The sequence below is a fragment of the Brienomyrus brachyistius genome, chromosome 5 (genome assembly GCF_023856365.1).
Source record: "Brienomyrus brachyistius isolate T26 chromosome 5, BBRACH_0.4, whole genome shotgun sequence".
Lineage (NCBI taxonomy): Eukaryota > Metazoa > Chordata > Actinopteri > Osteoglossiformes > Mormyridae > Brienomyrus > Brienomyrus brachyistius.
In genome coordinates, this window is record NC_064537.1 from 28,582,813 (window position 1) to 28,610,802 (window position 27,990).

At 45.0% G+C, this 27,990-nt stretch overlaps 3 protein-coding genes and 1 long non-coding RNA gene across 18 annotated transcripts; 2 read left to right on the forward strand and 2 right to left on the reverse strand.

Moving 5' to 3' along the window:
• Nucleotides 1–754: 754 nt before the first annotated feature.
• On the reverse strand, nucleotides 755–6,058 carry dctn5 (dynactin 5). Of its 2 annotated transcripts, none has more exons than XM_049014255.1 (6): nucleotides 5,882–6,058; nucleotides 5,611–5,679; nucleotides 5,339–5,457; nucleotides 2,685–2,796; nucleotides 1,742–1,844; nucleotides 755–1,503 (listed from the first exon to the last, which is right to left on the reverse strand). In XM_049014255.1, exons 1-6 carry the CDS (start codon nucleotides 5,927–5,929, stop codon nucleotides 1,406–1,408), a joined length of 549 nt encoding a protein of 182 aa, XP_048870212.1. In that variant the 5' UTR covers nucleotides 5,930–6,058; the 3' UTR covers nucleotides 755–1,405. The 2 variants fall into 2 exon arrangements, with proteins under 2 accessions (XP_048870212.1, XP_048870213.1); XM_049014256.1 differs by having other exon boundaries at nucleotides 6,007–6,029.
• On the forward strand, nucleotides 6,059–13,956 carry palb2 (partner and localizer of BRCA2). Of its 4 annotated transcripts, none has more exons than XM_049014247.1 (13): nucleotides 6,059–6,331; nucleotides 6,765–6,848; nucleotides 7,043–7,102; nucleotides 7,359–7,461; nucleotides 7,547–8,836; nucleotides 8,954–10,701; nucleotides 10,781–10,930; nucleotides 11,004–11,089; nucleotides 11,545–11,706; nucleotides 12,236–12,352; nucleotides 12,499–12,586; nucleotides 12,697–12,836; nucleotides 12,925–13,956. In XM_049014247.1, exons 2-13 carry the CDS (start codon nucleotides 6,780–6,782, stop codon nucleotides 13,157–13,159), a joined length of 4,248 nt encoding a protein of 1,415 aa, XP_048870204.1. In that variant the 5' UTR covers nucleotides 6,059–6,331; nucleotides 6,765–6,779; the 3' UTR covers nucleotides 13,160–13,956. The 4 variants fall into 4 exon arrangements, with proteins under 4 accessions (XP_048870204.1, XP_048870201.1, XP_048870205.1 ...); XM_049014244.1 differs by having other exon boundaries at nucleotides 6,059–6,326; XM_049014248.1 differs by lacking the exon at nucleotides 6,059–6,331 and adding an exon at nucleotides 6,342–6,584.
• LOC125742337 (ubiquitin carboxyl-terminal hydrolase 37-like) lies at nucleotides 12,251–27,983 on the reverse strand. 10 transcript variants are annotated; one of them, XM_049014250.1, is made up of 9 exons: nucleotides 27,781–27,983; nucleotides 27,574–27,681; nucleotides 27,377–27,460; nucleotides 27,134–27,265; nucleotides 26,897–27,005; nucleotides 26,547–26,692; nucleotides 17,549–17,620; nucleotides 17,042–17,242; nucleotides 15,437–16,871 (listed from the first exon to the last, which is right to left on the reverse strand). In XM_049014250.1, exons 1-9 carry the CDS (start codon nucleotides 27,981–27,983, stop codon nucleotides 16,859–16,861), a joined length of 1,068 nt encoding a protein of 355 aa, XP_048870207.1. In that variant the 3' UTR covers nucleotides 15,437–16,858. The 10 variants fall into 10 exon arrangements, 5 of the variants coding, with proteins under 5 accessions (XP_048870207.1, XP_048870206.1, XP_048870209.1 ...); XR_007398077.1 differs by lacking the exons at nucleotides 15,437–16,871; nucleotides 17,042–17,242; nucleotides 17,549–17,620; ... (3 more) ...; nucleotides 27,377–27,460; nucleotides 27,574–27,681 and adding exons at nucleotides 12,251–12,378; nucleotides 12,479–12,565; nucleotides 12,687–13,081; ... (2 more) ...; nucleotides 25,238–25,321; nucleotides 25,435–25,541 and having other exon boundaries at nucleotides 27,781–27,918; XR_007398078.1 differs by lacking the exons at nucleotides 15,437–16,871; nucleotides 17,042–17,242; nucleotides 17,549–17,620; ... (3 more) ...; nucleotides 27,377–27,460; nucleotides 27,574–27,681 and adding exons at nucleotides 12,251–12,378; nucleotides 12,479–12,565; nucleotides 12,687–13,081; ... (2 more) ...; nucleotides 18,538–18,621; nucleotides 18,726–18,819 and having other exon boundaries at nucleotides 27,781–27,917.
• On the forward strand, nucleotides 21,558–27,278 carry LOC125742339 (uncharacterized). Of its 2 annotated transcripts, none has more exons than XR_007398082.1 (3): nucleotides 21,558–21,957; nucleotides 23,617–23,682; nucleotides 27,142–27,278. It is a non-coding gene; the product is annotated as an uncharacterized LOC125742339 (long non-coding RNA). The 2 variants fall into 2 exon arrangements; XR_007398083.1 differs by lacking the exon at nucleotides 27,142–27,278 and adding an exon at nucleotides 25,002–25,138.
• Nucleotides 27,984–27,990: the final 7 nt, after the last annotated feature.

Genomic DNA, 27,990 nt, shown 5'->3' on the forward strand with positions numbered 1-27,990 from the left:
ACGTGCCGCTTGCTGTGTCTACACTAGGAAAAAATTAGGCTCCTCACCTTATTTCCGTAAAACTTTCGCAGTAATTACTGCTTGTCTGCAAGGTCTCTTTGCTTAATCCATATTAGTGCACTAGCCTGGAAAATAAACAAAGCTGATATTGCGTGTGTGTGTGGTTAGGTTTGAAAGGCAACAGAAGCGAAACAGGAGGCTGCAGTGACAGACCCTCAGCCCATGGAGACTGGGCTTCACCCTTTTGTGTGTTTACTAAGCATTAGGTGATGTTAAAAAAAAACTAAAAAGAAAAAAAGACCAGGGAAGAGAGGTAAGGAGAAGCATCTGCAAACCGCTCTGTTTGTCGTCGTTAAAACCAGCATTCAGGCCCTAAAAGTTGTTTAGGGCTTAAGAACCACTTAGGGATGAACGGAGCCCATCCTGTGTGACTCTCACGTCGCCGTCATACAGCAGACACACTAGCAGACCTGTCGCTATAGAGCGCATGTTGTGGGGCTCCCAAATGAACTGGAGGTTTCTCTGTAGCTTTCCAGAAGCTTCTAGGAGACTCACCTTTTTTTTCCTTGAAACAATTAATAAACAACTACAGTTTTACAATTTGTGAAGATGACTGCTAGGTTTTGAATAAAAGCAGCCCATCATAAATAACTGAATGAAACCCACAATGAAGAAGATTAACCTCCGTACCACCAGGATATACAAAGTGGCCAAAGGGAGCAACAGTTAGTAAAATAAACTCCTTACACTGAAATGTTACAATACACATTTATTTCTACATTTTCCACTTTGTGTTGGATCGCACTGTAGTGCCGCTTTGACAGCAAGCTGCATGAAACCTCCATAAATACAATATAACATTAAATAAAAGCAGAGGATTAAAAAAAGCGGGCTGGAGCAAAGCGGATTTTTTTTTTCGTCCCACATTTTGCATCAGGGTCAAGAGTATCTTGTGGTGGTTGTAAGTTGGTAGAGCTGGCCGGACACAGAGCGAGTACTAGCCGTGTAAACATGTAGGCGGACACGTCCGTCCCCATCAGTTGAGCAAACTGGGGCATGCAAGAGACTGGTGGGCTGGCTAACAAAGAGCAGCTCCCTGTCAAATGCAAAAGAACACCCAGTACGAGACAAGAGCCAGCTTATGGGAAGCGATTACATAAACTCAGGAGACGGGCGCGGGATAAAGAGGTGGCCATTTTACACATGTACGTCACAGACAGATTTCAGCTGATCGAACGAGACAGTGGCAGACACGACGCCGTTTCCTGGACAGGTTAAATGGGCACGGAGAAAGACCGAGAGCTCATTATTAAACGCGTGACCACGTGGGAATACGATCCAGGGGGAGGTGGTCATGCTCCACTGCCCATTCAGTCCGTATCGGTCCAAACGCAGGACGCAGCCCTTATATCTGGCTGAGGGGGAGGAATTTCTGGTAGTAACTCTTGGTGACGTCGATCATGAGCTCCTGCGTGCATTCCGGAAGCTCTCCTGAGAAGAGCCCTGGGCCAGAAGATAGGAAGAAGGTCAGCCTGTGAACCACTCAGAATATCTTCTTACTTTTATATTAAAATCCCCATGCATAAATAGCAAGATAACATGGACGTCTTAGGTGTTGGACATTTCACGCCTGTAATGCTGACATCTCTTTCCAACAGTCTCCTTCCTTTGATTTCAGGTTGCTATGATAATAGGTGACACAGGATTCCCGGAGCTGTGCGAGGCTCTCCTTCAGACCTACCCGGACATCCGGAAAACACCGTGAAAGGAGGGACCACAGTTTCGGGAGGAAGGACGGTATTGTCCAGAATCTTACAGCAATCCTTCAGGACACATCGTCTTCCCTGAAAAATAAGTGTGTGTGAGGAAGGAGGACATCTTAATACTTCTAGGTTCAGAGACACGTAACAGCCAGACCCTGTGTCTGTTCATCTGATGACAGTGTTGGTTATAATTGGCAACAAACTGATATCTGCCTGGTGCCACCTGACAAATTACACTTTGCTTGTACACCTCAGTTGCCTACGAAGCAGGTAGCAGCACAGGATCCCTCCCTGATATGGATCAGCAGAGCACAGCAGCTTTTAGGTCAGTGTCAAAGTTACCGTATTATCTCTGATAAGCAGCCCCAAGCAAACAGGCTAATCAGCAGCTATCTTCTGTGGGCTATTCGCACAAGAATAAATCGCAGTCAAGTCTTATCCTATTGCACTTTGTGGGCAAAGAAAAACCTGTAGAAGAGCTGAACAATGACTTTTTATAGTGAGCACACACAAGGCAATGGCGAGGGAGAGCTTGACAGGAACATCTTGCCAAAACTTTCAGAGGGCATGGAGGTAATTTAGTTTTATGTTGTAATTTACGGTAATTCACTTAGGTGTACATGAGATGATTAATACCAGGCAAGTGAGTAAATCTGGTGACAAGCCAGTCAATAAGTTGACTAATGGCCTCTTAACTCATACTTCTGAGGAAACTAGGAGCTCAATGTAGTTCTAATTTGATGAACTATGGAGCAATAAAATGACTATTTATTTAGTAAGTCAGTGATTCCGTATGAAGCATAACTGTGAAAGTAATGACTTATAAATGAACAAAAATGCAGAAGGCAAATAAAGCTCAGCAAGGAGTCGGATGCGAGAAAGGCCCCGACTTAGCCGGCAAGGGCGCGGCCCCACACTCACGATGACACAGTTCTTGCCGATGTGTACATAGGAGCCGATCTGCGCGGCGTTCACCACACAGTCCTCCTCGATGAACACGTGATCGCCGATGTGCAGAGGGAAGAAGGCCACACTGGGGAGAGAGCACAGGCGGGGGGGGGGCACACTGTCAGTACCACCCCTGTTAATAACAACATACTACTGCTGCACCAATGTGGCGATTTTGGCCGAATGCCGATAACTGATATCCTTTTCTTGAATACTTTTGATACCGATACACAGCTAACCTCTGAGCTCCACGAGTCCGTAGCGACACAGAGGCCAGTGACGTTACTCCTTAAGGTTTCATGAATGTGTGTAGCAGCCACGTATAATGCAGGCAGGGAGACATCAGCAGAGCAGCACCAACTCGGGAGACTGCAGTGAAGGATGAATCGCTCATCCTCCACTACGGAAAACACTGATCGTCCAAAGCAGTCTCCTCCATTATTTTAGTAGTTACGTCTTTATGTAATTTAATGGCTAAGTGTGTCTGCCAAATGCTGTAAATGTATATGCAAATGCCTCTAGTTCTGGCACAGCTAACTTTGAATATTGACTCAAGGTTAAATGTCGGCCAGCAAGATTGACACATTGGACCAATGGTGTCCTGATTTTTTTCAAATTGGACATTATCGATATGTTAACCAAAGTACTGTGCATCTATCTGTACAAGATGCTTATTTACTATAATAAAAATGACAATCATTATTATTACACTTTATTGATCATTGATCCCTGTGGGGAAATTCTCTTCTCCTACCCCATCTTGCTCTCCATGACACAGACACATATGTAGATGAGACCAAGATTAGCTGTGAGGGGCAGCCACCTGCAGTGGCTCCCAGGGAGCTGGGAGTTCAGGGTCTTGCACAAGCCCACTGAGCCCTATTCATGTGTGACACTGTGGCTCAATGGAGCCCAAAGATATACAGTTAGGCTAGCCTACATTTTCCATAACATACGATTGGGCAGGCATGTATGATTAGGTGCCCTAGAATGGACTGGCACCCCTCCAGGGCTGTGTGTTGTACTGCCTGGGATAGGCTACAGGCCACAACTGACAATGACCAAGAAAAATGATTAGAGGGCGGGCGGATGGACGGACGGACTTATGAATATTATTAGGTTCTGTCAAAGTGCTGTTGACTCCTGGAAACCACAGGTGACATGGTGACAATCCTATAAATGTCCTGTAAGTCTTCACTACTGTGAAAATTGCGACAGACTTATTCACAATTTCTAAAACATAACTTGCCATTTAAAAAATTTTCATATGCTATGGTAAAACCAGAACTTATCTAACCACCCTTGCCTTCTAGGAGCTTAGCTTGGATGATCGGAAAGATTTCATCGATTGAAAATTTCAATCATGTGACGTACATGCAAGCCTCAAATAGAGTAAAAAGCATTGGACAAAAGCAGGAAATCCCTTATCTTACCAAGATGTGCTCATTTTTAACAAACAGGTCAAACTGGTGTTTTGACCATCTATTGCACTCACCAGTAATCTCTAGCAAACATTCATCAAATCCTTTGTGCCCCCAACACGAAAGATGTCTTGCCAAGTCATATATAATTTTCCAAATAGCTCAGTATCAGGATAGAGAGACAGAACACGAGAATGTGGCCGAGCATGACGAACCAGAAGTCATGTGACGCAGTGGTGGAGCATTTTAATATGCTGATCTGCACACGGTGCCCAAGTGTCACCCAACAGACATCACTCCGCTACCGCTGATGGGGTGAATGTGATACCCAGTGTTCAGTTTGGCCGTCGCTGTTTTTACAGTCGCCTTAAATGATCCTCTGTCTCATTACTATGTCTTTAACCTTCGCTCATGCTCCACCGGGCTTCTTAAACATGGTGGTCATAGAAACGGACGCGGTGACCTCAGGACACACGGTGGCACCGAAAGCCCCCGTATTAAAGAACTTCCTCCCGGCCGGATCTCCGTATCATTAGCAATCTAATGGAACAGTGTGAAGGCTAATCCTGCAACCTTCCCCACAAGCCGCCTTCCTATAATCCATTAGGATTAGCTGCATTATTCTGGAGCAATACAACCTCCTCCATGCTTCAGGTCATGGTGAACTTGTACAGAACAGCACACAACAACTTAAAACAATCATTCTCTATAGAATTAACATTAATTAGCATACCGTTTTATACTTAAACCACCACCTACTAGTAATGACTATGTGCAAGCCAATGCCATGGTAATAAATGCCACTTTCACTGTGCGTGAGAAAATACATACATGCCTAAATTTATCGCCATACGGTTTAAAATCCCTTCAGTTTCGTCAATCATATTGTTGCATAGCTAAATACTGACCTCTAGTGGCGAACTACTATTAGGTTTTTTGGCTTCATCAGTTTACATTGAACGTTGCGAGCAATTCAATATACAATGACAAACGAAAAACGAATTCATTATATAACTCAGCAAAAAAATAAACAGAGCACCTCTTCCAATCATCTTAATTGTAGTTCTATTTATGTTTTGTCCTACATCATCACACACAAATAGTAAATTAGAGGAACAGATCCACCTCACCCACACTAAATCATTAAATCAAACTAATGTCAATTTTCATCCATTCATTTGCCATCCCGCGACTTAGTTTACTCACCCCTTGCTGAACTTTTTGAAAGGAGGGCGAATGACACTCCGACTTTTTATTACACACTGCCTTCCCACTCTGACGTTGGCGAGATCCCCTCGAATGATGCAGTCATTCATGACGATAGTCTGAAAGACAGCCAGAGTAGAGTGGTGTTTCTACGACAGGACTTAATCATTAATTGAATTTAAACCATAAAAACTCAAATACAAGAAACGAACTACATTACTAATATAAGAATTACACAGTTCTACAATATGTGCAATACGTTGCCCACTCACTTTGCCATTCAGGACAATGTTCTGGCTGCCGCACAGCACTGACTGTCTGCTTACTTTATTGCCAGATGCCTGCGAAGGAAAACAATGGGGTAGATGAATATTTGTTGACGACAAATGAAGAAGTCAGAGATGTATCTTTAGGCAAGTAATGGCAGACGAATATCAAGATATTTCTGAAAAATAAGCAGTACAGCTAGCTAACACCATCTGACACCCACAAAGCATCCATTTGCAGTCGGCGCTCACGCAAATGCAGTAAGGCCTAACATACCGTTTCAATATATTCCGCTTTGTTATACAATATTTCGCTCAGTTCCATGGCAGAAACCGATTCTTTAATTAATCGCACAATGACAGTGCTATTTGTTAATAATTTTATACCGCCCTGCGACAGACCCAGGCACACTCCACACCCTGAGTTCCGCTCCACACGAACACTTCCGCTAAGCTGTTCAGACTAATTTTGTCGATCACCGATTCCTCATGTTTTTAACCCACATTGCTTATACTGTTAATATATATTACGATTCGTTGTTTTAAAGATTTTAAAAGGATCTTTTAAATGTTCTTTTAAATAACTTTTCTAATTATAAATCATTATATGATAGATTAAATGTTAACCGAATTCGATTACTTATGTCTTTCTAGAAAGTTGCGGGAACAAGGTGGAATCTTAAAAAACTAGGAGACAGCTTTAGAGGGAACGGTAACAGAAAGTAAGGTCTGCTGATTTATATAAAAACAACTGTGCTGTTTAATTTTGCGTCTTGTCTCTATTGTTGTAATATAGCATTTTATTTTAAATAATCCCCTTTGTTATTGTATATAAGTAAAAAGGACAATAAACTGACATCCCAGTTTGATCTAGGTTAAAGCATCACTGGATTGGCGGTAGGGGGAATGCGGACTAGATCGCGAAATTACGGTGCTCCTCATTAACAACCAGTAGTCTAACGGTCACAGAAAGCTGTTGGGTAAAAACATTTTTGCGTAATATCATTAACGATGTTATGTGGGTCTGATATCTTAATTACTGTAACAGACAGATAACAATGCACAACTAATAATGTGGTTATATATGCGCTGAAAACATGGTATTGGTAGCTGGATTGCGTGTCATGATCAATGTCATGTATAGGTTTATTCTGTTGCAGCGGCTGTGGGATCGTATGCATAAGATTCAAGCGAGCATGGAGGACAGCCTGAACACTTTGTTAAACGGCGATGACACAGAAATGGTGATTTTCGTTTTCGTGTCTGTTCAACGAAGATATTGTACGGTATATACAAATGTACTTGATGACATTGTAATCAAGCAGTAACTCGACGCATTTCTATTTTTATTGCATATTCACACGTGCAATCAACAATTTCTGATCTTGCTTTTATGTGCTGATGTGTAATTTGATATGTGATATTTAATTCTTTTTAGTTAAGGGAAAAATTGGCTTTACTACGAAGAGAGTACAACCGAACTGTTCAGAGATTACGGGTGAGTTTTTTTTTTTTTTTGCTTGACGTAAACCTCTCTGTGAAGGAGAGAATGCACATCTAGAAATATTTCTATTATTGCTTAAACTGTGCAAGAGTATTGTGAAAAAAAAACATAATTTCTTATTACCAGACGTTTATTTAGCTATTGACCAACCCCCCCCCCCCCCCTAAAAAACAACAGTGGACTTATGAAGGAGGTAATTTGGTGTTCTTGAGAGAATTATCTTGGATGTTCTTGACTCGCGTCTTCCCAGCGTGCTGAGCGCTCTGAACTTGTGCGGAAACACGTGAGGAGCAAGATTGCAGAACAGAATCGTTCAGAAGTGGAACAGAGTACTGTTACTTCATCTGATCCAAGTAAGCCTGTGGATTGTGTGTTTTTTAAAGAATATGGTGTGGGAAGTACAAACTGGTGAAATAAGTCCCTTGTTCTTGTTAACAGGTGTTTCTGAGGTGGAAACCTTTGCTTCTGTTACTCCGAGTGACACTGATGTCTACTGCAGGGGTACGGCTGTCCGGTTCAGCCTGCCACCTGAAACCATCAGCCTGTGCACCCGCCCTGGGGACCTTCCTGGTTCTGCTCCCCTCTCTGACAACCGCACGGTCAACCAGGCAGGAAGCCCAACGACTGGCCAAGGCCAACGGCGCCATTCAGCCCACCGGCTACGGTCACGGCGGAGCTGGTTGCGCTGGGAGCAGAGGGAGCGCTCAGACTCTCAGAGGAGTGAGAGTGGGGAGAGTTCCACCGGGCAGGGGGATGGTGGGAAGGCGGATTCTCTGTTGGTCCCTGTCATTGCTGAGGACTGTCAGCCCGAGGTCCTGTCCTGCAGCAAGGAGGCAGGCTCGTGGGGTCCTAGTGCCCGGGAGAAATGTGGAGGAAGGGAAGAGGGACTCGATAAAGCATTCCATAGGTCTGTGTCTGTCTCCACCGAGGGGGGTCTGAAAGACAACCCCAGCATGGAGAAGTGTGAGACTTTAGCAGACCCACTGCTGGGGGAAACTGTACTTTCTGAAACACCAGAGATTAATTTTAGCACCCCAAAACACCTGACCATGCCACCCCCCCCAAGGCCACCCGATGGTAGTTCAGCGTCGGACGAGGTCGGTGAGCAGCGAGGCTCAAGCCCCCCACCCCCCCCATCCGAATCTGGGGAAGTGGGCTGCCTGGACTCCTGCACCGTGATCGAAGGGCTGCTTTTCCCGGTGGAGTACTACGTGAGGACCACGCGGAGGATGGCGTCCGCCCAGAGCCGCGTAGACCTGGGCGCAGTGATTCAGAGCCAGCTGAGCCATGGCCGGATGGGCAGAGGCCGCCGACGGCGCCCCGCCGGGCGTGTGACCCGTGACAGCCAAACCTCTGAGGTCACTTCGCAGCCCCAAGCACTGGGTTCCGAAGGCAAGGGCGAGAGCCAAGTGCCTGCGGAACCAAAGAGCTGCCAGACCTCTGACCCTGACTCTGCCGTCTCCAGACGGCATGCAGGTCGGCGCCGTAGAGGGGGCGCGGGAGGTCGGAGAAGGACCGCCGGAAAGCACTTTAACCCGCCGACTCAGCTTGCCCCCACCCTTGAAGCCTCGTCAACAGGGCCTATCATAGCAGCAGATTTAATATCTCATACAGGAAACCATATTCAGACCGCTGAGAAGGAGCTGTACCCTATATTTCGGACAAATGGCAGAGCAATAATGTCAGGATTTAATTTTGGTGAGGGCAGTTTGCAGAGGGGACAGACAGGTACGTATTTATTTTTTCAGCCTCTTTCTTTATTGCTGAAAGCATTTTCAGGAAATCCTGTGACCCATTTGTATTCTGCGTGTATCTATGTCTTTGTTTCTCCTGCGTCCTCCTCAGGGACAGATCTATGCGAGTCGCTCCTGCTCCAGTCTCCTGATCCCGTGCAGCCACCCCCGTGTCCCACGGTGCCGCCGTCTGGTGGAGGTAACTTCAACCTGCGTGCCCTCCTCTCCCGCCTCGACGTCAAAGACTTTCACCTTCCCGATGATGAGTTTGGGAGGCTCAAGCTGGACAAGCTTCGGTCATCAGCCACGGCGAGCTTAGAGGCCGGCCTGCCTCGCCAGTCCCCCTATAACACTCGTCGGAGGGCATCCCGGACCCTTTTGGGGGCCGGCCATCACAAGACAGCTGGAAGCTCTGGAGGGCCGGTTGGCAGCCTTGCCAGGATGGATTGCCAGCAGCACGTTCAGGTCCCGCCCAGTGACGGGCCTCCCCAGCTCTCTAAGGAAGTGAATAGTATAGCCCAACAGAGTGCTACTGCAGCCATGAGGAGTTTGGGGATCAGGGTTGCAGGTGGAAAACAGGGCAGGAGCAACTTCTCTGAAGACGGAGAAGATGGCAGAGTACCTTCGCCGGATGCTAGGTCAAGTCAGCTTAATCCCGTGGTTAGGAACAGCCCAGGTTCCTCCCAGGGTGTCGGGATGGGGGAGGGAGACAGAGGGGGTGCCGCAAATTGCATGGAAGTGGAAGGAGGTGTGGAGGCAAGTCCTGCTGGGGTGGCCCTGTCTCCCTGTGTGCTAAACTTCAGCTCTTCTACTCCAGCACACAATGAGAAAAGTGAGAGGCCCGTTCTGCCCTTGTTGGGAAGCCCTACATTACCCTCCCTGGGGGTCACGCCCGCCTTCTCCGCACACTCCAGCCTCTCTTCACAGAACTGCTCGTCCTCGACTCCCCTGAAAGTGCGGAGTTCCGTCGTCCAGCCAGCCACACCCTCCACTTCATGTGACTCAGAAACGCACAGGGCAGCCTCTAGTGGAGGTACCCCGCCGCCTCTGCTTTGCCAAACCCCAAAGGCACTAATCCGGTCGCCGAAGCCCCTTCCTGCTGACTTGGTACAGCAGAAGGTTCATGCGATGGAGGTGTCGGCCAATCAGAGTTATTCACCCAGAACACTTCTGCCTTGCTTCTCTGACTCTCTTTCGTCCTCCATCCTTGCCAGTATTACTTCTCAGTGCCACCAGTCTGCTCCCAGTCCGTCCTTGGACCGCAGTGACATAGATTCCTCACCCTCCTTGGGCGTCGGAGAGGACCCGTATGCCCCCACACCCCAAACCATCCTCAAAGGTGCATTCGCCCCCATGAGAGGGCATGTGGTCAAAAGTCCTCTAGCTGAGACACCTTCAGGGGTGGATCTGGCACCTTCTCTGCCGCCAGGTTCATCGCAGAAGGGGGACAACGTCGAATCTTTAAATCCCAGTGGGGCAGTCCTGCTGTCTCCATCCCAGAACTGTCCGGAGGCTGGAGAGGGTGAGCCTCCCTGCCTTGTGAATGTGGATGGCAGTATGGGCGGAGCAAGCAGGAAGTCACAGAGAGATGTTAAACCTCTGCCTCAGGCTGCCAGCTTGGACAAATGCTCACGCTCCCAGCAGTCACCGTCTCCAGGAACGGAAGCTGCAGACCAAGACCTGGACAGCTACTTCACCGACTCCACCTGGCCTTCTGCAGGCCAGTCATGGCCTCCGTGGGGGCAGCCGTCTTCGTCCCAGGGGCCTTTGGGAGGGCAGGCCGAAACCCAAGGCATGGCGTCTCCTACAGAGCGGAGGTCACCTCCTGCTGATATCCTGCAACTTATGCACACTCTGAAGGCAAGTCCACTGCCTCCGTAACACCTCTCTCAGTCACGCGGTCCTACACATCTTCCTGACCCAGTCTGCGTGTTGGCAGGCTCCCGCAGGCCGCTGCCTGGTGGACGTATGGGGTGTCCGCATGGAGATGGGGTGGAGTGTGGTGACAGCAGGGGAGTGGGCCGTGTCCTTGTGGCAGCAGAGCTCTCCTGAGCAGTGGTGTCTGCTCCACACCTGGTCTTTCACTGAGGTACCCTCTTCTCTCCTGCATCTATGGTGTGTTGTGGGTGGATGGACCTTCAACATTTGTCTTTCCATCCCAGCACCCAGTCATTGCCCTGCTCCCTGTGCCAGATGCCCCAGGTCTTGTGTGTGCTGCTCTCGGTCAACTGGAGATCAGAGAGGCCAGGTAAAGGCCACACACACACTGGCAAAAACCCTGGATCACTCAGGAAATGGATCCTACCTCTACAGCCCAAATAGCCCGAAGTAGGAACCCAAATGGGATTGAGAATATAGACACCAAAACAAAGTATAATAATAAACACAGAATATGATGGTTGGTGGAGACATGTATGATTAACATTTCAAATCGGCTTTGAAACACAGGTTCGAAAACGCTTCAGTTCTCCACTTCTGAGCGAAAGGTGGACCTTTGCTTGCTGGATATCTACTTCATTCCTTATTAAATGTTTGGAAGTGGATGTTCCCTGTTTAGCTTTTTACGAATGATACTTTATTTTGGAGGAATGCGCACCGTGTACGAGTCTGTCTACAGTGTGCAGATTCCTGCTCCTCTTTGTTTATTGGTTCATAATCGGCGATATAGCGCCACCCATCATGACTATCTGTCCCCATGTTCAGGATCCTTTCCTTCGTCAACGCTGGAGGCCCGTTCTCCCAGTCGGTGCTGTGCACTGGGGAGATCCAGGCAGTGCTGGGGGTGTCTGAGGGCAGGCTGGTCTGCTCCGCCTCTTCTGGGTCGACTCAGATGGTGACTGTGGCCCAGTTGACAAAGGACGGCAGGTACCTCAGAGAAATGCTGAGAAACAAAAACCGTACTTGAGGTCTTGGAAAGAGCAGTCTTGCTAACTTGCCTTCCAAGAACAAACTTGGGGAGCATTGGATTGGATTGGGTTGGTCTTGTTTGGCGAGGATGCAACCGGTATGTCCTTGATATTTTGGGGTGGCGCAAGAACAACATTCAAGGATTTTTACCGTCCTCTGTACTTATGTTCTTGGCATTGGAACTGGTCTTCGCCAATGGACGATGATGTAACATGGGTAAATGTGAACACAAGTACAGTCAAGTATGCGTCCTCTACATTGCTTTGTCCTTTTTGTGTCACTGGCTGCGATGTGTCTGTGATGCTGTTAGTCTATGATGTGTCTGTGATGCTGTTAGACAGTCTATGACGTGTCTGTGATGCTGTTAGACAGTCTATGACGTGTCCGTGATGCTGTTAGACAGTCTATGACGTGTCCGTGATGCTGTTAGACAGTCTATGACGTGTCTGTGATGCTGTTAGACAGTGACGGCCTCGTGCTCCTGTAGGCCGCAGGAGTCGCTCTCCCTGGTGTCTCCTGGGCAGGGTGTCCACGCTCTGGCCCCTGTGGAAGGAGAGCCAGACGCTCTGATTGGCTCCACAGACGCCGGCCATCTGGTCCTCTGGTCAGCTACTCTTTTTAATAAACTGTCTGTGAAATATGGTATTTAGTCAGTCCAAACAGACATACTTCTGTCGTTACAATCATAAAATGTTTAAAAAAAAAAAAAGTAAAAGTCAAAGGAATTCACATTTTTATCTTTGCTACCAGGAATATGAGGACTGGCCACCTGCTGCAGAGTTTTGCCCTGGGGGAGTGTCTTCTAGGGGCCACGTGTCTAAGAGGATACTCAGAGGGTGTAAGTGTAAAGATTATGGCGGGAGGCTGTCACTGATTATCTTACAGCATTGGTAAATACCAGAAGGCACTGCATCTGACCAGAGCATTTCTTTTCTTACATTGCTTCAGGGTGTCCTGTTCGTGTTGCTCCAGCATAAGTTTCTCAGTCAGGAAGATGGCGTGCTCTTCTCTCTGATCGCCACAAACCCCATCACGGCTCGATACGTGTTGGCACACAGCCTAATTCAGCCTGCGCTGTGCTCAGGGAGGTATGACCCAATAGCGCCTCCTGCTGGTACCTAAAACGTATAACTGGCACTATTCGGACTAAAGTTTCTCTTATGTCCTTTCGGATAGGTTCACGGATGTGGACGTGTGTGGATCGTCACTGGCGGTGGCATTCCGGTGTGGGACATTGGCTACGTGGGATCTCCACCAGTGGGACTTGGGGGCTAGGCTGGCTCATGCTCCAGAGGAAGGGTGTAATGTTGTTCGCTGGGCAGGCCCCAGCTCTCTGCTGATAGGAAACCTCAGTGGAGATGTGTCCCTGTACCAGTATACAGGAGGGCACTGGGCTGCTAAACCAGAGTAATGCCTACACACATACACACACACACACACACACACACACACACATAATCTCACTTCTTCCCGCTGCTAACAGTTTGCATGTTTGGGACTTATGTTGCATCAGTATTTCTGCTCCACACAACAGCCACTGAGCAAGAAAGGCTCATTCTTGTTCAAAGTATTTTAACTTTTTAAGCAAACCAGAGGACAGTTTTAAAAATGTTCTGTGCTTTGAGATTTTGTAATCATTCAGTTGAAGAGCAGTTCAGGCCTCCCAGACTAGTTCTAAATGCCCTCCAGACCTCTCCAAAAGACATTGATATCAGCAGGAAGTTTGATTTTAATGCAGTCGATTTAGAATGTCATTTTAATTATTAATACAAGTACAGCTATTAATATAGTTATCTATATTGCGTTTCATACAAATAAAACAGAAATGTTTGAAGTAATCTTTTCAAAAGACATAAAAAGAAATACAAGATTATAAATAAATTTCTGCATTTTGGAAAGTGCGTGTATGTGTATATACATATATGTGTATTTATGTATGTACTCTGTATATACTCTGTATATGTATTATGAGAGAGTGAATTCTGTGAACAGAGGAACCCTTCACAGAACTGCCCATGGCTGGATGTTTTTTGTCCATCACGCCACGTTCTCTGCAAACTCTTGACAATGCAAAGTGTGAAAATCCCAGGAAGATGGCACCATTTGAGCTGCTGAAACCATTATGTCTGATACCAACAATCACACCACGTTTAAATTCCCACTACTACGACGTACACCGATGACATGGAGATCGACTTGACCTTCTCTCTCGATGACACCACGGTCTCCACTCAGATCTCTGCATGCCTGGATGAGGGACCATCACCTCCAGCTTAACCTAGATTGAGCTTCTTGTCTTCCCTGCCAGTCCTACCATCCACCATGACATCGCTGTTCAGCTTTATTCATCCATACTGTCTCCATCATGGTCTAGCAGGAACCTAGGGGTAATGATAGATGTCAGCTCCCCTAATCTTATAGCTTTACCATGTATAACATTAAGAAGATCAAGCCTTCTATGTCTGAGTATGCAGCTGAGCTTCAGGACCAGGGACTTGTCACCTCAACTCTCTACTAGCAGGTCTGTCAACTTGTGCTATCAGTCCACTGCAGATTAAAAATACAGAGGCATGTCCGATATTCATTCAGTCTAAACATTCTTATGTCACATCCCTCCACACTTGCATTTGCAAGTTCAAGTGCTTGGTGCTGGCTTACCAGTCCATCAATGGACAGGTACCCATCTCCTTCAAAAGGCCTGTGTCACCTCACCATCTTTGTTCAACAAACCAAAGCTGCTTGTAACTTCCTCTGCTACCTGAGAAGTCTCACTCCAGATGCTTCTCTCGTGAGGTTTCCCTATAGTAGAATTCTCTTGCGAACCACTTTCAGTCATTAGACTCTCCACCTTCATGAAACACCTCAAGATTCGTCAGTTCCATGAATTCCTCTACTAACCTGATGCTACTTAAAGTTCTTTGAATGCTGTTGTTACATTAGATTCTTACTTTGTGAAAAGTTGATGTGTAGTTGTTGCATAATTACAAGGAGAGTGATATATCTCAAGCATTTATTTCTTTGCATTTTGATTATGGCTTACAGCTAATGAAAACCCCAAAATTCTCAGACATCTCAGAAAATCAATTTAATATTACATAAGAGCAATACAAAAAATGATTTTTAATACAGATATGTTGGCCTACTGAAAACTACATGTACGTGAGCACTTGATACTTGGTCAGGGCTCCTTTTGCATGCAATGCGGCGTGGCATGGAGGCGATCAGCCTGCGGTACTGCTGAGGTGTTATGGAAGCTCAGGATGCTTTGATAGCGACCTTAAGCTCATCTGCATTGCATGTTTTGAAGGAGAATGCACGTCTTGGGGTTCTGGGATTTGCTTGGTGTGAATGGTTAAACATGTTTTAAATGCTGTTTTTTAGATATTGTAATTTTCAAATCTTTATAAATGCAAATGTGATTAAAGAAGGATACAATTTAACAGGATAAAATGTTTACAACAGGATAAAATTTAATTTTAGACGCTGCTCACTAGTGAGTTGTGCTATTTTTAGAACAGGTCCTTGGGCAACTCATATGGTCCTTGGGGGCATCCTGGTGCCTGCGGGCACCATGTTAGTGACCCCTGGCCTAAGGTATTATTTTTATATTATTTTTGTGAATTTATATTGCCTTTGATTTGAGGGACTTTTATTTTGAAACTACGTGCATAAGTTCTTACGGAACATAAAAAAGGGGATATTGAGCGAAGGTGAAGAAAAGGAGATAAGAAATAAGCTGAAATAGAATGATTTACACCCTCCGAAACGGCACAAGGTTAGTGTTCATGAAAAGGCACGGTTAATGTATGTTAGTGTTTTGTTTGAGGTGATTCTGACTGAACTCTTTTACTAAGTTGGTAATATGCTACGTTACATGACACTGTCTATAAAGGTAATGCATTTTTCTTGTGCTCTGTCCAGCTCTTACGTTGGTTGATTGGGTTATTGGTTGATTAACTCAAAGATTTCACAACAATAAAACCATCAGTCAAGTCTTGAGCATCTTTTGGGGAGATGCTACAGTTGGCATTATAGGAAAATCTTTGGTATGTATGTAGCTGATTTGCAAAACAGGCTTAGGTATAGATTTCTGTAATGATAACTCCAGCACAGTAGGTGGCAGTATGACTCGCTGATTTTTTTTTTTAGGGTTAGATTTTGTATTGGGGTTAAGAAACTGTTGGAAGACAGATGATGGCTGGAAAAAGCAAAAATGAAGTAAGCAAGAAATATAGTGTTATTTACACACTATAGGCCTAAATGAGCCCAAATTTAATGCCGATTTCCTCTAGATATTAAAATCTTCATTATTTTAAAGTTTCATGCAGAGGCACCCACAATAATCAGTTATTTTTCTTTATAATATTACATGGCTGCATTGATATATCAATCCATTTTTACATATATTGACAACAAACCACCAAAAGATTTATGTAGCACAAATCTGTTTTCACACGTAAGATTACTGGGATGATAGTACAGTAATTTTGAAGTGTGTCTCAAGCATCTTCTACATAATGCGCCAGCTAAGATTATTCATAAACTGCTTTATACACACAACACACAAACTTCTTCAATGTCTATTCCTTTATTTGCATCTTTCCATTTCTATGAGTCTAATGCAGGGGTCACCAACCTTTTTGAAACTGAGAGCTACTTCTCGGGTACTGAACCATACGAAGGGCTACCAGTTTCAAATGCCCTCCTAAACTTATCTACATTTCATGCATAATAAACATTTTTAAATGCTTTTTTTTAGATACTGACATTTTCAAATCTAAATAAATGCAAATGTGATCAAGGAAGAACAGCAACAGGATAACATTAAATTTTAGACTCTAAATTTACCACCTTGAGATTGTTTAACTCTAGTAAATCCCTCTACATACTTTGCTGCATAGCACAGTGTATTATAATGATGAATAACGGAACTGTCATGTGAAGGTGTGCACCAGTGCACACAGACTGCTCTGACAGTATTCCTTTGAGAAACTGTAGCCCATTACGTGCTTGAGCCCAGGCAGGTTTTGGTGAGTCCACTGTAGGTAAATTGTGGCATAGGGTATGGCTCTCCTCCTCCACAAGTCCTACGTTACCGCTACCTGGCATCCTAGGGACATGCCCTGGAACGGGATCCATACAATCAGACTATTGTCCATACGCGTGCATGGGTGTTTATAGGGACCGTTTGTCTATTTACAGCATTTCCCGTTTATTTAAAGAATTCAGAATGTGTATGATGAGTCTGCTCTAATTTTAGCATTTACTGTACATCTCTATGCAGATAACGTACGCGTGTGCCTCTTGTGTGGTTTCGGCATCCTTCAGATGAGGCTCCTCAGGGTCAGCTGACTGGGGCCTCTCTGTGACCTGGGAGATCTCCCTGAAGTGGGGGAGTAGGGTGATCTCCCTACAGAGGAGAACTGGGTCCCACACTTTCTTCAGCTCATACTGTGGGGTATAGCTGAATCTCTTGAAGTGCAGGACGAGGACACTGCAGATGCAGAAGGAGAGTCAATGACAAAGGGGAGAGGAACAGTACCGAACACACACATCTCATTGATTGTAAGCAAATTAACTACATACAAGTCAATCCAAAAACATCCATTAGTCACACTCTGCACATTGCTGAGCAATATGCTTGTATATGTGTGTGTTTTTTGTATTCATTAGGAAAGTAATCAACTCGCCAAGGCAGTGGTTGTGCAAGTTTGTGTTTCTCTGGAAAACAGCTAGTTGTGAGTGATGCTGTGCATGCAGAACCACAGACACCTTGAAATAGTTCTCCAGGAGGTCTTACACTGAGACATATGGGATGACGTCCAAGGACAGATGATTGAAGTCCTCCGTCCTGGTGGACTGTACTCCACAGCTACCAAAAACCAAAGTGGAAAGAGATACAAAATTCTGAATCACAAACAACTGGACCTTCAATAAGAACTGGATCCCTAACGCAGGTGTTTTATTGCTTTATGTCTTTGTGGCAGCAGTATGCAAGTCATTCAGCAGGTATTTAAACCAATAAAACCTGCAGGGTGTACCTGGCACAAGTCTTCTGGCACAGCATCTCAAAGCCCAGGTTTCCCTCGGCAGGACAGGTCCTAGATGACAGCAAATAAAAGATACTTGCGATCTGAGTTTATATAAAACTGGTGCTGTTTAAAATTTTCCACTCTGTTGTGTGATGCAATATCTTTATTTCACCATCATATACTCCTTAGTCAACCACACTATCCTAAAGAAAAACTTCAGAATAGCTTAGTTATTCTGTATTCAAATTTTAATGGATTTACGTACATTCTGCTCGTCTTCACCAAAATGGCATGAAACCTTGGGAAGTAGATTTTTCAGCAAAGATTTCTTCTGCTTTCTACTTGATCCATGTGTGAAAGCCAGTAGATCGGTGAATAATGTGGAAATTAGGAAGAGAATGGCAGTTGGTATCTCCACTGTCACTCAGATAATTGTGATTTCTTGATTTTGTCATCAATACTAGTAAAGACATCTTTGTGAGTTTGTACAAGGTGGATACTCCTACTACGTGCCTCAACAGGTCAGCAGACGGGACCAGCCGCCAGTATTCCTCCTGCCGACTGATGTCCTCGCAGAAGGACGGCAGGTGGAACAGACACTGCAGGGTGGCGTTCATGTAGCAGGTCTGCCCAAGGTTTGGTAGCCTGGAAGACAGAGAAACATGTGCCTCAAAACCCCGCCCACCTAGGCCTTTGGTGCTGGTTGGAACAGCTGGGGAATCCTGCTCTGGAAGGTTCAGAGAAGCTTAACGCTCACCCAAGGCAGACCAGCCGCTGGTGCTCTCCCTCTGCTGCATCACCCCTATCCCCCATGAAGAATGGGGCCGGCCATTTGGGGAACCTTAGACAGGAGACGGTGCAGGAGAGAAAGGGAATGAAATGATAGAAGGACATCAAACATCGAAACAGAGTTAATTACAGATTTGCCACTGTGATCATACATACATACATTGGTTACCTTCTCAGCGACATTTCAGGTCCCTCATTAGGGGGGGTGTCTTGTGTCACCCCCAGAGGGGACTGGTGCTCCTCTACACTACTATCAGTCGAGAAGACGCCAGATGTATGACTTGGAGGAAGCAAGAACACATTCTGTTTTAGACAGGGAAACAAGCATACTGCTGTACTCTGATCACAATCACACTGGAAATATCTCTGATCTGTGTACCTCCGAGTCAGCAATGGTGAGGCTGGGGCTTTGGCGGTTTGCGAGTGCACTGCTGTCTCCAGAGTCCCTGCAGTCACCAGACAACCATCCGTCTTCGTCGGAGCTAGAACAGCCCAAACTGCCACCGTGAGCAGAGAGTTCAGGTATGAAAAAGTGAAAACTGGGGCAATGCCTCTCCTTTGCTCTCGACACGTTTCAGCCATGGAAATGCACGTCGAAACTTGAATCTCCTTTTCTGGGTCTTGTCTTTTGGAATCTCACTGACTTCTGCTACTTCAGCAGGACTGATGTCATGTTGCTGTTTTACAGAAGATGAATCAGTGCATGGAAATGAGTCACTGTACACAGAGACTGAGATAAAGAGTATATGCTGTCCCAAATGTCACCTTTTTTAGGCTTGGTTTAGCAAAGCTGTGCTACTCAGGCCAAAAAAAAGACAGAATGTGTTAATAATGAACTGCAAGTTGGAATAACAGAGAATTTATTATATAGCTTAAAGGTTCAATATAAGTATTATTTAACGTTAATAGACAGGTAGAAGCCGAATACACATCCCATTTGAAGGATAAACATCTGAAAAGTCAAAAGGTGTGCTTTGAGTAGATGGTTTATTTGAGTACAGACAATGATATAAAATTCAGTCACAGTTACATAATGAATTTTAATGTACAGCTCACTGGCCAGATAGCTGTCCCTGTCTGGTCTTTTTCTGGGACTGCACGTGACCTACTGTATATGTCCGCAATTCCAAAGATGGAGATGCTGCTGTGATTTAAACGTTTATCTATGCCTTTCGAAATTAACCCAGATGTATCCCAAAATTCAAGGTAACATTTTACGATAATGAAATTAAAGTGGTAAAAAAGACTTACCTTTTCTTCTGGGCCAACAGGAAAAAACTCCGCAAGACATATTTATAACTTGATGTACGCTCATGCATATTGAAAAGTGGCTTCAAATGAAGTAACTAAATTATAAGTTACACGCAGTTAAATGGAACCGCCGCTAAATCCGATTGGTAGCGCAGACATCCGTATCATAACCAGATATGTGTGTAACTGGTACGCAAATAGGCATTCACCTTCGAAAGCTACGTGTTGCAATCCATTGCTATAGAAGAACAAATGCGTACGTATTTTATGTACGTTTGCACTAATTTCTTGTCATAGCATCGCAGATGCACATAAAATATCTACGTATTTGCGCTACTGATTCTAACAGCATTGACCTTGATGTCCGCCAAAAAATACAAAACAAAAAGGAAGACTTAAATAGCTCCTGTATATGTTACCCATAAAACACACATTGGTTTAAACGCCTAATCAGAACAAATACGACGACAAAGAACTAAAGATCAATAAACAATTGCAAGAGCTCAAATCTTATTTTGTAAGGAGAAAAATCACGGTAATGCGGTATTACCGTAATACCATCCAAACCTGGCCAACACATCTCCCCCTGCTGTATCACTTAATATTTTTCTCTCAGCAAGACAGTTAAAACAACGTATTTGCTACACATCGGTTAACCCATCCATTCTTTGTAACCGCGTATCCTATTCAGGGTCGCAGGGGTCCCGAGCATATCTCGAGAGGCGCAAGCAGCGTTCCCAACTCTCTCGCATCTAGCGTAACACACATGCTTTCAAATCGTCACGGTCACGTAAGAAATCTTACGGCAAATCTTTATTATATTATAAATCTACAATTAACTACATCAAAATCTTTGGGCAGTTTGCAAATCTTATAACCTATTTACAAGGTAATAAATCCGTCACACCCATACTGTATTTAATGTGTGTGCAGACTTGTTGATAATCTCACTCCAGCCATCTGACCAAAATTGGTAACCCTGCGCGCAGTTAAGGCAATGAACAACACGGGATGGGGCATCAACCCATGGCAGGGCAGACATATAATTGACTTAAAAAGAAAAATTACTGTGAAGCAGAATTTCATAAAACATGTAGGATGTGATGTATGTGTACACACATGAAAGGGTATTTTACTTTGCATAACTTTTTGAAATGTAAAAGGTCATTGGTTGACCTCTGACCTGTATTGTAATTGGGTGAGGTGGGTTGGCATATGGAATACGCGCGAACAGAGCGCGGGAGAGAGAACTGCAGTGAAATGGCGGAGAGCAGTTGTTGCGCGAGTTTTGTTAAGTAATAAAATGGACCTTTTGTTTAGAACCAGTGACTCGCGGTAATTATTTCTCAATTGAAGAAAATGTAGGACATGACAGAGTTGGCGACGAGGATCCGATTCCTTTTTTTTTGTTTAGACGCGCCGGGTTGCTCCCATTGACCAGATATCTAAAAAAAAAATTTGTCTGTGTGAATTTAACGACATAAGAGAGAAAAGGCATGATTGCACTACACAGCATCGATAGTGGGCCACAGTTCGACGAGTCATTCGAGACGTTCGCTAATTACGAGGAACGTTTTTTTGCAATTTTCGGCGCTAACCAGATAGAACAAGGATGACGGAGAGCAGTGTTTTTATCCGTTGGTGGCACTCAAAAACATTTACACGACCAAGATGAATGTGCTGGCTGAAAGATTTGCGTCCAGGAGCCATCGGTAGCAGTCAAGTGAAACGTTTGCTGATTACATTGTTAGCTTGAAGGGATTAGCAACCACACGTGTTTTTAGCGCTACCTTGGAAGAACAGCTCTTGCGTCAGTTAGTATTTGGAACGTCTAGCCGAGAACTACGCCGGAATCTGTTGGATGCCGTTGGTGGTGAATGACTGGAATGGCAGAAATGATGTAAATTACCAACAGCTTCGAGTTCACTAATGCTGGTCTGGAAAGCATACAGAAGGGACAAGGACGGATCTAGTCGGTGCACACAAACACCGCGAGCTTCAGTGAATTCGTCGGACGGAGCATCGAGAATGTGAGACGGATCGACGACGAACTTTCTTGAAAGAAAAATTGAGCCGTGAACAACAGCAAAAGAATGATGATGCAAAAAATGGACTGGCATGAGGCTGTTCGCGGGTTGTGAGTATGTAAAGTAACATAGAGTGGTTGATACCGGAGAAGCGATGTCCGTAATTTCAGAGCACCTGTACAGATTCAAGTTGAAAACCGTGTAGTCGCGACCATGTCACGTCGCTCTGAAAACATACGGGTGAACAGTTAGCCTTGCTGGGTAGATTGGTAATCGTTATACAATGAAGGAAGCAGCTCGTAAGGCTAACATTAGTCCTGTGACGTGGTGGAGGACAGGATGCCGTCGATAAGAAATTGCTGCAGTTAGTATAGCGCGCTTTCGCCGGTGCAGCAAAGTGAGTGGGCGATGCTACTCGTATGCATTCCGAAGGGAGATGGTTGGGTGCGCATATGTGTATGCGCATAAGTTAAGACTTGTTCTCTATGCTACCGGGTGTAAAATCCAAGAACTGAAGACGGGCCAATACATGTAAACATTATTCGGATGTTTTATAACATCCTGCTGTGAAGGTCTTGAGAGGACCAACTCGTATGTAGAGTCTTCTTGCAGTTGAAATCATACTTTTCCAAGCTATGTGATGCAAGGATCTATGGACCTTTATATGTGGTCCATGAAGGACGGAGGTTTTCGACAGAACAAGCTAACAAGGGAGAGTAATGACCCTCGGACGTTCTTTTTAGCAGGGAAACAGGAAAAAAGTCATCACTTTCTTGTATACAAGCTTATACATATTTTCTCTGTGAACGTTAATGCTGTGGTGTATTTCTAAAACACAAAAAGTTGTGACAACTGAAACTACCAACACCATCTATATTACTAAGTAGTCAGCCCTTGCTTGACGAACATCTATATTAACGAACATTTTTTCTCATATTGAACAACGAACACAAACGCGGTTAGCGAACCGTCGGCCAGTCACTCAATGGCTGGCTGAGAGGCCGAGCGCCATCCGCGAGCGCTTTCTGGGTGGACTAACTGAACGCTCCACTCTATAGCCTCATAAACGATACCCACGCTTTGTTTTGTTTACATTTTTCTTTTTCAGATTGCGCAGTTTTTATTTTATAGATTGCTTAATTCATAATTTTACTGATCTGTTGTGTTTTTAAACAAACCTTTCCATTCATTACATTTAGCCAAACAAGTTATCCAGTGGTCTTGCTGCAGAGCCACTTCCTCCCGTTCAGTTTTGTTTTTTACGTGGAAACTGGGAGGCTGCCAGCCAACGTTGATTTATGAGAAGAGCTTACCCACTCAACCGGGTTAGCTGATGGTTTTCCGGCAGAGCCGCTTGGTCCCGTTCTGTTTTGTTCTTTACGGGTAAAGACGGTGACCACCAGCCAACGCTCATTTATGCCAAAAACGGTTTAGCCGTGAAGTGTTGGGAGGGGATTCCTGTCCATTCCAACAAGCCCCTGATGTCAACTTTATTATGCAAAGTAAAACAACTGTTTTTTTAAATATATTTTGTTTTTTTGTTTTTAAACAAACCTTTCGTGCATTATTTACCAATAAAAGTGGGTTTTTATACTAGACCTGGAACGGATTATGTTCGTTATCCAAGGGCTGACTGTACTTTGCTTTATTTTAAACTAAGTGCACATTACCTGAACGCACGACAGCTATCTGGCCAGTGAGCTGTACATTAGGATTCATTATGTAACTGTGACTGAATTTTATATCATTCTTTCATTGTCTGTTCTCAGATAAACCATCTACTCAAAGCACTACTGCCCCTGGGTGTGACTTTTTAGATGTTTATCCTTCAAATGGTATGTATGTTCGGCTTCTACCTGTTTATTAACGTTAATATCATATTGAGTAACATAAGCAGCTTAACTAAAACTGGCTGTGAAATCATGTTCAGTGTTCTGCAATTTTAAACCAACATTTGACCTATGCGTAAGTCTGTGAAGATATGAAGAATGGTCACAAAAATTTATTTAACATGCAATAATCATAGCAATAGAATAAAATTTATCTTAAAATGATTCTATCAATATATATCTACCCATGTATCTGTCTACCTAATCACTATCACCTTATTTCTACCAATCTATGTATCTGTATATCTCTCTATGCCTTTTCTATCTAGTCACTATCCTTTTATTTCTGTCAATCTAATCTGTTCCTTTATTGCTAATCACTGTCCCTTCATTTCTATCTAATATCCATGCATTTATTTCTATCTATTAATGTATCTATCAATCTATCTATGGAATATTTCTATGTATCTGTCTACAGGCCATCCAACCATTTTCCAAACCGCGTATCCTACTGGGTCACGGGGGGTCCGGAGCCTATGCCGGAAGCAATGGGCATGAGGCAGGGAACACCCCAGGATAGGGGGCCAGCCCATCGCAGGGCACACTCACACACCATTCACTCACACATGCACTCCTACGGGCAATTTAGTGACTCCAGTTAGCCTCAGCATGTTTTCCGGAAACTGGAGTACCCGGAGGAAACCCCACGATGACATGGGGAGAACATGCAAACTCCACACACATGTGACCCAGGCAGAGACTCGAACCCGGGTCCCAGAGGTGTGAGGCAACAGTGCTAACCACTGCACCACCATGCCGCCTCGTTTTTCAGGCCATCTAATATCTATTCCTTTATTTCTACCTAATAACGATCCCTTTTTCTATCAATCTATGTATCTATCCTTCTCTTCCGAATCACTATACCTTTATATCTATCATCCATCTCTTTATTTGTTCTGTATGTTGACATCCAATCTGCCCAGTCGATGGTGACATCCATTCCAGCTCCGTGTGTTTCGGCACTTCCTCCATGTCCTTCTGTACCTGTAATTTGACACACATTGGTACCGTTTCATTTTTACTGGATAACACCAAAAGACAGTTTAGCTTACCTGCTGTTTAAGCATTAGTTCCCAATATGGAGTCATCAATGGACTTCAGTATGCAGGTTCCTACAAAATAGGAAGAGAATTAGGAAGAGAATGGCAGTTGGTATCTCCACTGTCACTCAGATAATTGTGATTTCTTGATTTTGTCATCAATACTAGTACAGACATCTTTGTGAGTTTGTACAAGGTGGATACTCCTACTACGTACCTCAACAGGTCAGCAGACGGGACCAGCCGCCAGTATTCCTCCTGCCGACTGATGTCCTCGCAGAAGGACGGCAGGTGGAACAGACACTGCAGGGTGGCGTTCATGTAGCAGGTCTGCCCAAGGTTTGGTAGCCTGGAAGACAGAGAAACATGTGCCTGAAAACCCCGCTCACCCAGGATTTTGGGGCTGGTTGGAACAGCTGGGGAATCCTTCTCTGGAAGGTTCAGAGGAGCTTAACACTCACCCAAGGCAGACCAGCCGCTGGTGCTCTCCCTCTGCTGCATCACCCCTATCCCCCATGAAGAATGGAGTCGGCCATTTGGGGAACCTTAGACAGGAGACAGTGCAGGAAAGAAAGGGAATGAAGTGATTAAAGGACATCAAACATCGAAACAGGATTAATTACAGATTTGCAACTGTGATCATACATATATTGGTTACCTTCTTGGATCATTCAGGTCCCTTAGTGGGGGGGTGTCTTGTGTCACCACCAGAGGGGACTGATGCTCCTCTACACTATCAGTCGAGAAGACGCCAGATGTCAGTGACTTGGAGGAAGCAAGACCACATTCTGTTTTAGACAGGGAAACGAGGATACTGCTGTACTCTAAAATCACACTGGAAATATCTCTGATCTGTGTCATCCTTCAGATGAGACTCCTCAGGGTCAGCTGACTGGGGCCTCTCTGTGACCTGGGAGATCTCCCTGAAGTGGGGGAGCAGGGTGATCTCCCTACAGAGGAGAACTGGGTCCCACACTTTCTTCAGCTCATACTGTGGGGTATAGCTGAATCTCTTGAAGTGCAGGACGAGGACACTGCAGATGCAGAAGGAGAGTCAATGACAAAGGGGAGGGGAACAGTGCTGAACACGCACATCTCATTGATTGTAAGCAAATTAACTGCATACAAGTCAATCCAAAAACATCCATTAGTCACACTCTGCACATTGCTGAGCAATATGCTTGTATATGTGTGTTTTTCGTATTCATTAGGAAAGTAATCAACTCGCCAAGGCAGTGTGAGGAATGTCCATGACAGGACAGCCTTGCTCCCACTGCAGGTGGCACAAGTCAGCTCCACCTCTATGTCCTGTATCAGTACACAACGGTACTCAGCAAGGTTGGCCTTTTACTGTAACAGGACCATTACAACGCATCACTGCTACGTGTCTATACCAGCTAGAAAAAGCTGTCAGTGGTTGTTCAAGTGTGTGTTTCTGTGGAAAACAGCTAGTCGTGTGTGATGCCTTGCATGCAGAACCACAGACACCTTGAAATAGTTCTCCAAGAGGTCTTGCACTGGGACGAGGGGGATGACGTCCAAGGAGAGATTGTTGAAGTCCTCCGTCCTGGTTGACTGTCCTCCACAGCTGCCAGAAACCAAGAAGGAGGAAAGAGATACAAAGAAACTGAGACTTTTGTAAATCACTAACAACTGGACCTTCAATAACAACTGGATCCCTAACGCAGGTGTTTTATTGCTTTGTCTTTGTGGCAGCATTATGCAAGTCATTCAGCAGGTATTTAAACCAATAAAACCTGCAGGGTGTACCTGGCACAAGTCTTCTGGCACAGCATCTGAAAGCCCATGTTTCCTCCCACCGGACAGGTGTACATGGTTGTCCTCATCCGGGCCTGGATTAAGTTTCCCAGCTCACTGATCCTGGACATCAGGCAGCCGAAAAGCTCATGGGCGTCCTAGATGACAGCAGATAAAAGATACTTGCAATCTGACACTGTTTGTAAAAAAACTGGTGTTGCTCAATATTTCCCACTATATTGCGTGATGCAATATCTTTATTTCACAACATAAACTCCTTAGCAACCACCCTATCCCAAAGGAAATCTTAACTTCAGAATAGCTTAGTGATTCTGTATTCAAATGTCTAAGAATTCACTTACATTCTGCTCGTCTTCGTCAAAATGGCACGACACCTTGGGAAGTAGATGTTTCAGCAGAGTCTTCTGCTTTCCACTTGACCCATGGGCGGAAGCCAGATCGGTGAAATATCTGGAAATAGGATGAGAATGACAGTTGGTATCTTCACTGTCAGATAATTGTGATTTGTTGATTTTGTCATTAACACAAGTACAGACATCTTTGCGAGTTTGTACAAGGTGGATACTCCTACTACGTGCCTCAACAGGTCAGCAGACGGGACCAGCCGCCAGTATTCCTCCTGCCTACTGATGTCCTCGCAGAAGGACGGCAGGTGGAACAGACACTGCAGGGTGGCGTTCATGTAGCAGGTCTGCCCAAGGTTTGGTAGCCTGGAAGACAGAGAAACATGTGCCTGAAAACCCCGCCCACCCATGTTTTTGGTGCTGATTGGAACAGCTGGGGAATCCTGCTCTGGAAGGTTCGAGGAGCTTAACGCTTACCCAAGGCAGACCAGCCGCTGGTGCTCTCCCTCTGCTGCATCACCCCTATCCCCCATGAAGAATGGAGTCGGCCATTTGGGGAACCTTAGACAGGAGACGGTGCAGGAAAGAAAGGGAATGAAGTGATTAAAGGACATCAAACATCGAAACAGGATTAATTACAGATTTGCAACTGTGATCATATATATATTGGTTACCTTCTTGGATCATTCAGGTCCCCTAGTGGGGGGGTGTCTTGTGTCACCCCCAGAGGGGACTGGTGCTCCTCTACACTACTATCAGTCGAGAAGACGCCAGATGTCTGACTTGGAGGAAGCAAGAACACATTCTGTTTTAGACAGGGAAACAAGGATACTGCTGTACTCTGATCACAATCACACTGGAAATATCTCTGATCTGTGTACCTCCGAGTCAGCAATGGTGAGGCTGGGGCTTTGGCGGCTTGCGAGTGCACTGCTGTCTCCAGAGTCCCTGTAGTCACCAGACAACCATCCGTCTTCGTCGGAGCTAGAACAGCCCAAACTGCCACCGTGAGCAGAGAGTTCAGGTATGAAAAAGTGAAAACTGGGGCACTGCCTCTCCTTTGCTCTCGACACGTTTCAGCCATGGAAATG